This window comes from Phyllobates terribilis, unplaced genomic scaffold, assembly GCF_046119375.1.
Source record: "Phyllobates terribilis strain yellow unplaced genomic scaffold, ASM4611937v1 Scaffold_5__5_contigs__length_657084704, whole genome shotgun sequence".
NCBI classification, from domain to species: Eukaryota; Metazoa; Chordata; class Amphibia; order Anura; family Dendrobatidae; genus Phyllobates; species Phyllobates terribilis.
This window is the reverse complement of record NW_027362765.1, coordinates 223,507,892-223,522,897: the sequence shown is the minus strand read 5'-3', so window position 1 is coordinate 223,522,897 and position 15,006 is coordinate 223,507,892. Positions and strand designations below refer to the sequence as shown.

Sequence of the window (15,006 nt, the reverse complement as noted above, 5' to 3'; positions counted from 1 at the left end):
TATATAGATGGCTACGTGCGGCCTCCTGCTGTGTATAGATGGCTACTTGCGGCCTCCCGCTGTGTATAGATGGCTACGTGCGGCCTCCTGCTGTGCATAGATGGCTATGTGCGGCCTCCTGCTGTGTATAGATGGCTGCGTGCGGCCTCCTGTTGTGTATAGATGGCTACGTGCGGCCTCCTGCTGTGTATAGATGGCACCGTGCGGCCTCCTGCTGTGTATAGATGGCACCGTGCGGCCTCCTGCTGTGTATAGGAGGATTATGGCAGCTCATATTGCGTGTAGGGTCTCATACTGTACATAGGTGATGTCAGCATACTTAATTGTGCTCAATATTAAGTTATACAATTAATGCAAAAAAATTATTATAATTAACATATTAAAATTGTGCCAAATTAATTTCATGTGAACTATCACATGATCTATCACAGGGGTATCACGTGATAGAAGTGTCCGGCATTGGCTTAGGCTCTTCTCCCCAATAAAGATTAGGGGATCAAAAAGGATAGCCATTGGCTGACGATTATCTGATGTGGATGGCCACCTTTAGAATGGAATTTCCCTTTAAAAATGTAAACAATCAGCCTCAATATGATCACATGACCTCCGATAACCTTAAATAACTAAGAATAGACAGTCGAATATTTAATGATTTTTTTTTTTTTTTTATAAAAATAGGACACACATAAAAGTGATTTTCAATAAACTTCCCACTAATCACAGAGAGTAGGCAGAAACCCGATGTCTAATACATCTGATCCCAAATCAGTATATACAAAAAAAACAGATATCCGAAGTCCTGGAATTGTGCAATGCTCTGCAAACTCTGTATTGTTCTAGGAATGAATTACGGCTAATCTTTTACAATGTCTCTATCAGCTCCAGGATTCGCTTTTGCTCACTCTCCCGGAAATCTGCACTCTTCCCGTCACCGATGTTCTCAGAATATTCTGCAACAGATAAAACATTTTAACAAATATTAATTGTTACACAGCATAACTGGGTTTTTGGCAGCCACATCTAATAAACAGTAATGGTCAATAATCGGAGAACTGGTGTTTGTAGGAATAGTCGTTCCCATCTAAATCAGCCCAGCTAAAGAAGATGGCAAGCACCAGTTTAACAACCAAGAAGCTTGTTCATCGGGTGCAATGATTTTTATGCGGGCATCAAAATCATCGCTCTTGGCAGGACATCGCCCCATGAAAACATGTGTACCAAATGATTCTGTATGCAAGGCCTTTTAGGTTTAACAGGCCAGTAAGTGACCAGTTAATACATAGCCTATCAGCACCTGCGGTCCAACACACCATTAATGATCTGTTGTGTAGATATATATTGAGTATACACTATATTCTCCATAATTTTGCCTCCTTGTGGGACTTTCAGATCCATAATATTACATGTACAGTGGAGAAAATAAGTATTTGATACACTGCCAATTTTGCAAGTTTTCCCACCTATAAAGAATGGAGAGGTCTGTAATTTTTATCGTAGGTACACCTCAACTGTGATAGACAGAATCTAAAAATAAAAACACAGACAATCACATTGCATGATTTTTAAATAATTAAATAGCATTTTATTGCACGAAATAAGTATTTGATCACCTACCAACCAGCAAGAATTCTGGCTCTCAGACCTGTTAGTTTCTCTTTAACAAACCCTCCTACTCTGCACTCATTACCTGTATTAATTTCACCTGTTTGAACTCGCTACCTCTATAAAAGACACCTGTCCATACACTCAATCACATTCCATCCTCTCCACCATGGCCAAGATCAAAGAGATGTCTAAGAACACCAGGGACAAAATTGTAGACCTTACACAAGCCTGGGATGGGCTACAGGACAATAGGCAAACAGCTTGGTGAGAAGGCAACAACCATTGGCACAATTATTAGAAAATGGAAGAAACACAAGATGACTGTCAATCTTCCTCGGTCTGCGACTCCATGCAAGATCTCGCCTCATGGGGTAAGGATAATTCTGAGAAAGGTCAGGAATCAGCCCAGAACTATATGGGAGGACCTGGTCAATGACCTGAAGAGAGCTGGGACCACAGTCTCAAACATTACAGTTAGTAACACACTACGCCGTCATGCATTAAAATCCTGCAGGGCACGCAAGGTCCCCCCCTGCTCACGACAGCACATATCCAGGACCATTTGAAGTTAGCCAATGACCATCTGGATGATCCAGAGGAGGCATGGGAGAAAGTCATGTGGTCAGATGAGACCAAAATAGAACTTTTTGGTATCAACTCCACTCGCCGACTTGGAGGAAGAAGGATGAGCACAACCCAAAGAACACTGTCCCAACCATGAAGCATGGTGGGGGAAACATCATACTTTGGGGGTGCTTTTCTGCAAAAGGGACAGGACGAATGAATTGTATTGAAGGGAGGATGGATGGGGTCATGTATTGCAAGATTTTGGCCAACAATGTCCTTCCCTCAGTAAGAGCATTGAAGATGGGTTGTAGCTGGGTCTTCCAGCATGGCAATAACCCGAAACAGACAGCCAGGGTAACTAAGGAGTGGCTCCGTACGAAGCATTTCAAGGTTCTGGAGTCGCCTAACCAGTCTCCAGACAAGAACCCAATAGAAAATCTTTGGAGGGAGCTGAAACTCAATGTTACCCAGCGACAGCCCCAAAACCTGAAAGATCTGGAGAAGATCTGTATGTAGGAGCGGTCCAAAATCCCTGCTGCAGTGTGTGCAAACTTGGTCAAGAACTACAGGAAACGTCTGACCTCTAATTGCAAACAAACGTTTCAATACCAAATATTAAGTTTTCATTTTTCTATTGTATCAAATACTTATTTCATGCAATAAAATGTTAATGAATTATGTAAAAAATCATACAATGTCATTTTCTGGATTTTTTTTTTAGGTTGTCTCTCACAGTTGAACTGTACCTGATGATAGAAATTACAGACCTCTCCTTTCTTTGTAGGTGGGAAAACTTGCAAAATCGGCAGTGTATCAAATACTTATTTTCCCCACTGTATCTGTACTATTTTCTTTGATTAAATTCAGTAACATTTCATTTTCAGGACAATTCCACCCAAAAGAATATAATATTATTCTAAGAAAATGCCCTTTACCTGCATAGTTTATTACAGTCTGTTAAAGGGGTTGCAGACATTTCTAGCTATAACCTATTGCCAGAGAAAGCTGCAAATAGCCGTATGAATGAACTAGTGACGAAATCAAGTTAAAAAGTGTGACCCTAATTAATGGTTACTGTAAGGGGGCCCTTTACAATAGGGCACATGGACAAAAGTGTTTCCACCTTGAATGAATATGACAAGCTGAAACACTGTTTAATACTCACCCTTCAATATATGTCGAATGATTTTGATGGAGCTGCCCCTCATGTTCAAAATCTGCATTACTCTCTGTCGTACCTACAGCAAAGCAGATAGGACAGAGTATGAAGGCAGAGAGCACACAATACAAGCTTCAATCATAAAAGTCAGTCTAGAAAATCACTGCGACGGACAATAAAGGAAAGAACCATCGTTCTGGTTTATGTAAAAGGTGCACGGGTTAATAACTTTGTACTGAAGACAAGTCATGCTGCATTCCCCAATAGATGATCTATCAGGCGGCGCTGCAGTCACCTGTGGCATGCTACTGTTGCAGAGCTCTGCAGTGATGTAACACAGCAGCTGAAGGAGGAACAGCCCAGCATCAAGTCTGCGCAGGTAAAATTCGTCTTCCAAATCATCATCTAGTATTTCACCACGCCGCACCATGTCCTAGTTAGAGAAAGAAAAAGTGATGAATGGTAGCTCGACAACAGCACACTGTTTTCCCAGTTCAGAGGATGGGCTATTACTCTTTTTACAAAACTTTAATGTCAGATTTTTTTCATAAAAAAAACAACTAAAAATCAATAAGGCTTGTTACCCTGTAAACTTTAATATGAAATTTCAAGAGAGCCCTTAAAGGGATGCTGTCATGTCCCCAAACTATTAACCTGCAGATTAATAGCGTTACAAGGGTGTCTGGCCACTGTACTGAAAGTGTTGCTACTGGGAGAAAATATAATTTATTCCTCAAGGGAACCGCCAGCTTTCAGTCATAGAGGTGTGCACGGAAAGGGTAGTCATCAGTCAACACATTAGTGAGTAGAGGCTGTAAGCATGTCCCGGCACTGTGATTGACCGCTCGTTCTGCACAGATAGAGCTGTACAGCTGGCTGTCAGTCAGTGCCGAGGCGTGCTTACAGCTGCAGCTCGCAGTGTACTGAGCAGTGACTGTACCTGCTCTGTGCACACCTCTAGGACTGAAAGCTGGCAGCTCCAGGGAGGAACAAAAATTCATTTTCTCCCGGTAGCAGCTCTTTCAGTGCAGTGGCCGGACACCATTGCAATGCTCTTAATCTACTGGTTAGTGCTATAACTGCAGGTTAATAGCGTTTGGGGGCATGACAGACACCCTTTAACTGTTTTGCACATCTCGTAGCCAGGACAATTTTTGCACTTTTGATCTGTACAAATAACTTAAATTACTAAATTCAAAAAATTGCTATTAACCCCTCAATACATATATAATAATATATTATATTTATAAATTATAAATATATAATATATTTCCTGAATGTAGACATCTAACACTGTCAAAACGCCACTCAGCACTTTATAAACACAGGCACCTTGATGCAATTTTGCGTTCATGTTTTTTTTTTACGAAAATAAAGAGCAGAAATATTGGTATTATTGCCTAAAAGCATGAACAAACAGATTAGGTACGCCACACATATTTAAAGGGGTAATCCGGTATTTTTATATTAATGGTCTGTCCTCAATACGAGATCGGTGGGGTTTGACATCCAGCACTCCCGCCGATCAGCTGTGGAATGGAACTACACAGCTCCGACAACTGTTTAACGGCCGCAGCCAGGTACTTCACATCCATGACTATTCATTTGAATAAAGGTAGATCTGTAGTACCCCGATAAGGCCATTATACAGTTGACAGAGCTGTGCAGTTCCGCTTCACAAAACTTCCGGCCACTGAATGGGCAGCAAGGCAGCTCAGTGGTTAGCACTTTTGCTTTTCAGTGCTGGGGTCCTGGGATCAAATGCCACCAAGTACAGCTTCTACAAGGAGTTTTTAGGTTCTCCCCGTTTTTGCCGTGGGGGTGTCTGACAGACATATCTCCATTACTAATCCCAAAAACAATTACCCGATTGCCACTGCACTAAGGCAATTGGGAAGAGATGGGGCCAAGTGACAGAATTGGCGCATCAAATATGATTGGCCACTTCTGGGGTGGCTGTAGGCTGATATTTGTAGGTTGGGAATGGCCCAACAAACATGGGCATTTCCAGCCTATTAACATCAGCCCGCAGCTGTCTGCTTTCCCTTAGCTGGTTATTAAAAATAGGGGGGACCCCCATGTCGGGTTTTTCATTCATTACTAATAAATAAATACTAATAAAAAAACGAAGTGGGGCCCCCCCTACTTTTAATAACCAGCCAAGCGAAAGCAGACAGCAGTGAGCTGGTCTTCTTATTCTGGGAATGGGAAAATATCCATGGACCTTCCCAACCTATTAATATCAGCCCCCAGCTGTCTGCTTTGCCATTGCTGGTTATTGAAAATAAGGGGACCCTTAAAAAAATGAAGTGGGGCCCCCCCTATTTTTAATAACCAGCTAAGGCAAAGCAGACAGAACAGCTCTCAGAATGAGATTCCATAGGGTTACTCAGAGTCAGTGGCAGGCAGGAGCGTGAGAATTTACGTGCCTGCTGCTGAACGGGAGAGAACTATGAAGTCTCGTTCTGAGAACTTTCTCACAAGACTCCACTCCATAGGATTTGATGGGCATCATGGGACATTTCACCATCTATTGAATTACCGTAGGAACTTCCTGGATTTATTTTTAATAAATGGGTAAATGAGGGAGTGTGGGGTAATCTTTATTCAAATAAAGTATTTTTTTTTTACTTGCGTGTCTGTCTTTTTTTTTTTTTTTTTTAACCCTCTCGCTTACCGGGTTAGTAAGTTAGTAATGGGGGTATCTGATAGACGCCGTCCCATTACTAACCTATGGGCGTGATATCAGCGGACATTACACACCTGACATCAACCTCAAATATTAACCCGATTGCCAACGCACCAGGGCAAGCGGGAAGAGCTGGTCAGAGCGCCAAAATTGGCACATCTAATGGATGCGCTTTTTCTGGGGCAGCTGCGGGTTGCTATATTTAGGCTGGTGAGGACCAAATATCCATGGAAATTCCCAGCCCGAGAATACCAGCCCCCCAGCTTTACCTTGGCTGGTTATCAAAAAATGAAGGGGGACCCCACGGCGTTTTTTTTTTTCAATTATTTATACAATTAAAGAAGAAATTGGCGTGGGGGCCCCTCTATTTTTGATACACAGCCAAGATAAAGCAGACAGCTGAGGGCTGCAGCTATCGGCTTTACCTGCGCTTGTTATCAAAAATAGAGGAGACCCCACGTTTCTTTTATTATTTTTTTTTTTAACATGGTCCGCCGGCCAATCACACCAATGCCAATACTTGCCATAGCTGTGATGGTGCCGGAAGTGCCCACATCGGAAAAGCTTGTTGATAGGCTATGCAGCAGCCTTTCAACAAGCTTTATTAATCTGCCGAACCCGAAGAGTAAACCGGGCGTACAATAAGAAGTCCGTGTTTGGGATTCGGTACCGGAACATGTTTGGGTTCGCTCATCCCTATTTATAAGTTAAGGAAGTCAGAGGTAACGGTCATAAAGTTCTCAGTATAAGACGACGGCCCCGATATCAGTATTTGGTCAGTATTCGGTCAGTATTTTTTCTCAGGAGTGGGAGCAAAAACCAGGTGTGGAACAATCAGAGGAAAAGTATAATAGAAACAAGTCACCAATTCTGCATTTATCACCCACTCCTGGTTTTGGCTCCCATTCCTGAGAAAAAATACTGACCGAATACTGATAGTGGGGCCGTAGCCTAAAGCTGAGAATATTAGCGGGATGGCTGCTATGATATGGCCAGTAGTAGCCAGGATGGATCTCATTTTGTCCTTGGCTTCCAAGCTGTTACCCTGCAATGACGTAGAAGATATATCCTTGGCAGGAAAAAGGTTAGCCTGGTTTAGGAGACCAGTTCTCAAACACCATTAAGCAATTCTGAGTCCATAGAGGAGGTAAAACCAAGTTCAGGACCCTCATTTACCATCCAAAGCAGAGAAACAGTAACAAGGAGTGTGTCACTGGCATGCCTGTTCAGTACAATCAATGTAGCCCTTTAAAGCCATTCAGTGTCATGTGAGCACTGGTCCAGCAGGTGAGTTTTTTCCCCACCTCCCTGATATCATTAACAAGGGATTGTCCCTTAGTCGACAACACCTTTAAATTCAGGTATTGATTATTGCAGTTTTATCACATTCTTTGCCTTTTGAGAAACAAAAATAGATATTTGAAAAAAAAACAAATAATTGAGATTTTCATGATTGCAGATGCCCAATGATGGACTCAAATGATTAGCTTAGACTTTTCAGTCAATGGCCAGACATGTTCAGCTATAATCAGAGATTTCTTTTATTATTAATGTAGATTTTGAAAGGATTTTGAGCGGTGCAGGAATAGCTCCTCCATCAACAGAATCACTGCAAAATAGATTCTCCTCCATTTGCAGGGTGCTGATGACTACACAGCCCCTGTCAATGGTGGGCAACTAGAAGAGCGGCCTCACATAGAGGTAGACATACTATAATTTCTGATTTGCATGGTAGAGGTAGACTGGACAATGTGTCCTACACACAACATTAAGTGCCTTAGGAAATGTGGGACTGCACGATACTAACGTGTTTCTCGCCTTCAATCTTCTTGTCAGCCACCCGCACAGCTTCTAAATACTTGAAATACAGCTCCATAAGGCGGTCCACCTGGTAAATGGAAATGCTTCAGATAAGGAGCAGACGGTTCCTAAGACACACAGCAAATCTCAGTATAACATGCTATGGGGACAAGCCTTTCTGACCGACACTCACCTTCTCGCTGTCATTCTCGGTGAACTTGTTGAGTAGTCTGGTTCTCTGCTGCCCTTTCAGATTCCGCAGTAATGAAGCCAAGATGGAACAGATATGTTCTGTATAGTAAAAATGACCAGTTACAATAGAAACGCTGATATGAAAATGTATAGAGTGCTTCTTTAATGACATACAAGTGATCCCTATGGTTTGTCTTAAAGTAAACCCATCATCAGTTTTTTCATATCTGAACGAAGACAAGCACATTAAATCAGCGGCTGTGCTGCATTCCATAAAGGGGTATATAACCCCCTGACTCCCCCTGTACCAGGGCTGTGGAGACTGAGTCGGTGTCCATTTTGGTGGAGTCGGTATGTAACGGACCGTCTCCTAAAATATATAATAAATTGAGTACAGTAGTACAATGCAGAATGTGCAGTAAATGTTTTCATAAGAATTTGGGAAAGTTATGAAATGTCCTATAAATGTCTGTTCTGTTCCTGATCTAAGGATCTAGACTTTTAGTTGAGATGAATCTGTGCAGCACTTTATGTACACGCTCAGTAGTGGAGGCAGCGCGGTGGAGTCAGATGTCAGGGAAATTGAGGTGTCTTAGTTGGTGGATTGGGTTACCAAATCAACAGCCCTGTTGTATACTCCCCCAAAAACCTGTAAATCCTGCCGGACCGGTCCGATAGGCATCCAGGCGTCCTTGCTTCCTTCTGATCGCCGTCCTCCTGCTCTGATTAACGTGGATGACGCCTCCTGCATCATCCACAACCAGGCAAATTCTCGCTTGCGGAGAGACATCGCCAGCTTTCACTTGCGCACTCTGCTCTGCCCTATTGCGAGCAGAGCCTAAAACATAACTACGCGTGCGCCCTTATGTTCCGTCCTCTGCCCGGAGCAGGGCAGAGCAAAGTGCACAGGCATGAGCCGCCGATGTTAATGCACAGACGAGATTTTGCCCGGCTATGTGGATGATGCAGGAGGCATCATCCACATCAATCAGAGCAGGAGGACAGCAATCAGAAGGAGGCATAGACGCCTCAGCAAGGACGCCTATCAGAACGATCCGGCAGGATTTACAGAGCGTGGGTGAGTTTCAAAAGGTTTTTGTGGGGTATGTAGGGGGAGTCAGGGGGTTATATACCCATTAGACTATGTAGTATATGTCCGTTTGACAGCAGCATCTAAATGGTTAACAGCAGTGATCAGAGCTCCGGTATCTGCTGTTAAACACAGATACCAGCTGTGTTATATAGCCGACATCTACTGACTGTAACCCCCGCATGTACAAACATGTGCGTCATTTTATACAAAGGAATTAAAGGGGTTGGCAAGTTTCTTCAAACAGTGAAACTCTTATCCATGGTCTGGGCCTGGTATAATAGACCATACCCATGTAAGTGAATAGGACTGAGCTGCACTAGCAGGCACAGCCCAGCAGACATGTGGGACTCATTACAAATCAGTTTCCCCTTTTCATTTGTGTGCTTACTTAACCAATATAACCACCATTTAATTATTTCCCATTATAATAAGTCTGATTTCCAGACTTATGAACAGCATGTCTGCTTGCTTGTGCCAAGAAACTATGCCAGTTGTTACATCGTTAGCCAATATTACCCTTCAGTATGCCAGTAAAGCTGGATGGAAACAAGTCATTTATTGGTGATTTCTTTACACTTACTGGGAAACTATTTCTGCATCACTAAAATAAAATATAGCCTTTTATTTTTTTTTCGTATTTAGACCGCAGTGTGGAAAATCTCACAAAAAAACGAATGGCAACTTTATCCACATAAAAGCCAAGTCAGAGGAGCCTGTGATAAAGGTCAGAGCAGGAATGACAGTGACATTTGCTACTGGGAAAATAACAGCAGCATTCAGGGCTTTAGTTTCCTGCCATCACAAAGTGACTAACAGCGTCACATGGGAACACGGTCTAAAAGCAATGCGTGCTGTGTGCTCCTGGGTAATCAGATGGATTAGTCCAACCTCGGGAAACTACTCCTCTGAAAGTCTACAAGGACTTCCTGCAGAAGAGAATAGATATGCAGTAAGAATAACGTCTCTGGGATGCTAAGCTGGATAAGACAAGACGTGTCATTGACAGCATTTATGCCCTACTTATAACCTTGTGCTCTCTGAGCCGTGGCGGACTGCACTGCTGAGGCGCGGAGCATTGTTGGTGCCGGTGGCAATGCCACAAATCATCCTGCAATGCACAGCGCCAGTTTCTTTGCGTCCTCACCCTCGTGTTCCTTCTCGGAAACACCGCTTTTCTTCATCTTTTTGGGCGATTTCATGAAGAGTGGAAAGATGGTCCTGAGACCGAGGATGTCTACAAACTTGTGGCAGTTGTCACTGCCTTCAGGGCCAATCATGGCGTGGTCCAGCACCCGAAGAGCGCTACAGCGGGACATTTTCTTCTCTCTGCAAAGGACCAAGGATTACAGGACATTGGTGCAACTAACACACGCGGGCTAATATCAGTAATACATGTTCATAAAGCAGCACATTTATTACACTGCTTGCTTTCAGAAGTCTTTAAAATTGGGAGCACCTCACCTAAGCATAAGGTTCATGAGCTGCAGTCCTTCACCTTTCAGGAATCGGTCTCTGTTACTGCTCAACATTAGGCATGAGCAAAGGGCATCAAACAGGTTTTCCATCATTTCCTGCTCCTCTGCGGTGCTAGGATCATGCCGCTTAAACACCTAAGAGGAAGCAAAATACTCAGCGACACACTATGTTCAATGCATAAGTTCACCCAAAATACATAAACCTAAGAGTATCCCCAAAGGCGTATACGCCAAGAGCCATACACATCGTACTGGTACTAGATCTGGCATCTGTATTATGTGAAAGGAAGAGACGAGATGTCTTTAAAAGGGAATCTGTCATCAGGTTTTTGTTGTGTAATCTGAGAGCTGCATGATGTAGAGTCAGAGGTCCTGATTACAGCAATGTGTCACTTACTGAGCTGCTTGCTGTAGTTTTGATAAAAATCACTGTTTTATCTGCACAGACCTACCAGTTCTTTGTATAACTTAACCACACTATTGAATGGCAGCTTTCTGAGTACACTCTGCATAGGCAGAAAGCTGCCAATCTGTGCTGGGGGTGGGGTTATACAGAGCGCATGAATATGGAGGACTACATGGCAGCAGGTTTACTAGTCCTCTAGAAATGATCTCCTGCCGATAAAACAAGGATTTTAATGAAACTCAAACAAGCAGCTAAGTGACATATCACTAGAGTCAGGGTCTCTGTCCCTACATTATACTGATCTCAGATTATATGGCAAAAAACTGGGATCTGTATTTAGCTGGCACCAGAGTGGGTAGGCTGATGTTCTCAATTTTGAAACGGTCCACACAGATTACGATAATCTGTAGAAAATCTCAATGCCAGCTCTAAGCAATATAGATGGCCTTCTCCCAGTACCTAAAGAGAATGCGATTTTGCTTATAGGCTATATGACAACCCTTGCAGATGACAAAGAGGCGTCGAGAAAACTACCAATTATATAAAGAGCACTGCAAAAAATATGTAGCAGATACTTGAGCTGGAATATGTTCATTTAAATGTATATAGTATATACCTGTATAGATCCTAATGAATGTATGGCTCCTGATCAAAGCTGTAAACCACATTAAAAGTGATTGCTGTGAAATGGGTGTATGCCACACTGGGAATTGGCAGAAAGATAAAAGCTAGACATGAGAAAATGATGTGAAGAATAGCAATAATCAATATTTTAGCAGAGTCTGGGTGGCATGGGGCTTGGCATTAGACAGTATCTCAGGCAGGTGCGCAGTGACATTCTCTTGTAAAAGCTGAGACAGCAGTCTACCACCGTATGCTCGGAGAGGTGCCAAGGTGTAAGCGGGCAGGGAGTAGGAGGCGCTCACCGATAACTGCTGAAGCAGCACGTCTATTCCATCCAGCTCCCCCAGGAGTTCCCGAGTGTCTGAGAGAAAGGAAGATAATGTCAGCACAGAAGAATAAATCCATCAGCAGAGAGGATCAATACACAGTGACACAGGGCAAGATGGTACATGAGGCTGAGGAGGGAGAAGAGGAAAGGAGAGAGGGAGAGTGGTGTCAGGACGAGGAGAGGACTGGATGCGAGGAAGGTGATGGAATGCTTCAGCGCAGTCAGCTGAACACTAAATCCAATCCACAAATAACAGAAGGCAGAAACAATACAGTAAAACCCTAATCCTCTTACCATCGTTATTCTGGAGAAGAATGGCCAGAATTTCACTGCAGTACAGCTTGTTGGCATCAAATGGCAGCTTGGCCTACACGCCAGGAAAAACTCAGGAATTAGTGTGTTGGCAGCCACAAAACACACAGAGCAGCGAGGAGGGAATATATGAAATTATAATGCAGGAGTATACAGAAGAGGGAGACTGCAGCCAGGCAGAACCGCATCCAATGATAGTCAATGGGGTCGCATGGTATCTAACAAGAGGGCGGCAAGGAATCCACTCTGGGTTAGATTCATCATTATACAATGCAAGTTGCTCATGACTCTGCTGCCATAAACCTCAATGTAACTTGCATGTGACGGCAGCTGCTTCAGTACCGCTGAAGCGCAGACCGGTTGCACAAATGTGTTCAGCAGCCGACTTGTCCTAGACTTGCTGAGGAGTCCTAACCTCACTACATTACTATATCTGGGACATCTGGAAAAGACACGTTTTTCTTCTCGTCCGTGTCTTTTTTTAAAATGATGAAGGAGATAAGCTGTCTGAACTTTTATTTATCCACTGACACTAAATGATCAGTTAAAATGCATGAAACCTGGATGGAAAAATTAAGTAGTAAATATCAATCCATGTTTCATTTTTTAGCCAGGTTCAGATTAGTGCATAAAAAAATAATCCAATTTTCATCCCTAGTGACATCCGTATGTCCGGGTTTTTATAACCCCTTTGTGACCACCCATACGGCTTTTTACTGACCTGAGATGTAAGTGAATAGCATCCCCCGACAAGTGGAAATGCCGCAGCCGTCAGCTGTGCGCTATAGCTGACACCCTGCTGCATCAGCCATGATCAGTGTTGGCATTGACCATGGCCATATAACCCCTTAGTCACTGCTGTCATTAGTGACTATGGCATCTAGATAGCTAACAGTGTGGGGGCTCCCTCTTTAACCTCATCAGCACCCTGAGATCTTGATCATGTGGTCCTGATGTTTGCCATGGCCAAATACCGGCCTTAGAGTCTACTGGCTATAGCGGCCTGTTCAGATGTTAGCAACATTTAGGTGGTAGAAATATATTTTTTCCATTCCTGACATGTCACTTTGCATTAATTCCTGAAAAGCAGCTGAGGGGTTAATAAAGTACCTAAAAGCAATTTTGAATTTGTTGAGGGGCGCCGTTTTTAAAATGGTATCTCTTTTGGAGGTTTTCCAATATATAGGACCCCCAAAGTCACTGCAAAACTGAACAGGTCCATAAAAAAAATACGTTTTGTAAATTTCCTGAAAAAATGAAAAATTACTGCTACATTTTTAAAACTTCTACAATTTTAACAAAATGAACAAATTTACAAATGGTGCTGATGCAAGGCAGCCATGAGGGAAATGTTATTTATTAATGTTTTTGTGGGGTATTACTATGTGGATTAAAAAGATAATCAAAGTTTGAAAATTGCAATTTTTTTTTAAAATTTGTCAAATTTCAGATTTGTTTTTCAAATAAAACAAAAAGCATATTGACCTAAAATTATCGTTATCATAAAATATGTATCACAAAACAATCTCAGAATCACTGGGATATGATGACGCATTCCAGAGTTATTGTCATACTGGTCAGATATGCAAAATTTGGTCTCATCACTAAGGGGTTAAAGCCGTATCTGCTTTTATACATCAGCAGTAAATACAATTTGTGAAAAGTTTCCCATGTTAACAATGGCAATGTGTAAGTAAGATCGGTTGCAATATGACTGACCCGTATGGGACTCCATTTTTGTTTTTAAGCCACCATAGGCTTGAATAGGGGAGTCTCATCCGAAATACGGAAGGGAATAGTGCATGCTGCAATAGTTTTCACATGAGAACAAACTGTCATCTAAACAGATTGGTCAGCGTGCGTACAATAGGCACTCATCTGAACAAGCCCTTATACAGATCCCATAGACTTTATAGGACAATCTGACATGCACACAGATGAGAATAGGACATGCTCCGACTAACAGAATGGATCTGTTTTTAAAATGGATGTGTGCAAGGATCAATGAAACCATGGGTCTGTGTGATGTACACAAGATAAAACCGAACAGCGCACACGTGTCACATGGATGTGTGAATGTAGCCTAAAAGGAACTTGTACAATACAGAACAATGGTAGCAGCAATATATAGATGCATTATGGAACAAGGGCTGTTTTACATCAGTCAGACAGAATACAGACTGGCCTCCGTTAAAGGACTTGTAAGGGAATGGCCTCCTTCTACTTAGCGTCATGGCCTCATTTCCTAGCAAGGAGCCAAGAGTCCAGGTGATCCTTCCACCTACCTTTAACCTCTTCAGCAGCCACTGCAGCAATCCTTGTTGAGCCGCCTCAGAACATATCTCCGGGCGAAACTCTGTCATGTTTTCAATAATTGCTGAAGGGAGAAGAAGGACGTTACTGAACCCTAATGTTTCCACCATCTATTTTCCTCTTCTCAATCAAGCACTTAAGAATCAGTAATCGGGAAGAAAACTATACACAACACACTGTGAATGGCTGCACTCTACAATTCACACGGGCTCAGTATTGTTCAATTATTTCCATTTTGGTAGAGTCAATGATGAAAAGGACCATTACCTCCCCTCTCAGTTGTCTAGTGTCCTCTTCTGGTTAGCAAGATCACAATATATCATCAGAAACCTGTAACATCATTGCTTAGGAATTGCCATGTAAGCAATTCCCACAGCATAATCTTATAAATGTGTCTGAGATCGGATCACATTGCAGGGGGTGACTGCGGGGCCCATTTCTCT

The 15,006-nt window shown here is 42.7% G+C and overlaps 1 protein-coding gene across 1 annotated transcript in view; it reads right to left on the bottom strand.

The window, feature by feature from the left end:
- Positions 1–700: 700 nt before the first annotated feature.
- The window catches only part of CTNNBL1 (catenin beta like 1), a 38,192-nt gene continuing 23,886 nt past the window's right edge, over positions 701–15,006 (bottom strand). Inside the window, exons 7-16 of the mRNA XM_073683848.1 lie at positions 14,536–14,627; positions 12,233–12,305; positions 11,913–11,971; positions 10,567–10,715; positions 10,250–10,431; positions 8,014–8,111; positions 7,828–7,908; positions 3,627–3,764; positions 3,338–3,410; positions 701–950 (exon numbers count right to left, since the gene is read on the bottom strand). Coding sequence (XP_073539949.1) covers positions 862–950; positions 3,338–3,410; positions 3,627–3,764; positions 7,828–7,908; positions 8,014–8,111; positions 10,250–10,431; positions 10,567–10,715; positions 11,913–11,971; positions 12,233–12,305; positions 14,536–14,627 — 1,034 coding nt within the window. The 3' untranslated portion in view covers positions 701–861. The remainder of the gene's footprint in view (positions 951–3,337; positions 3,411–3,626; positions 3,765–7,827; positions 7,909–8,013; positions 8,112–10,249; positions 10,432–10,566; positions 10,716–11,912; positions 11,972–12,232; positions 12,306–14,535; positions 14,628–15,006) is intronic.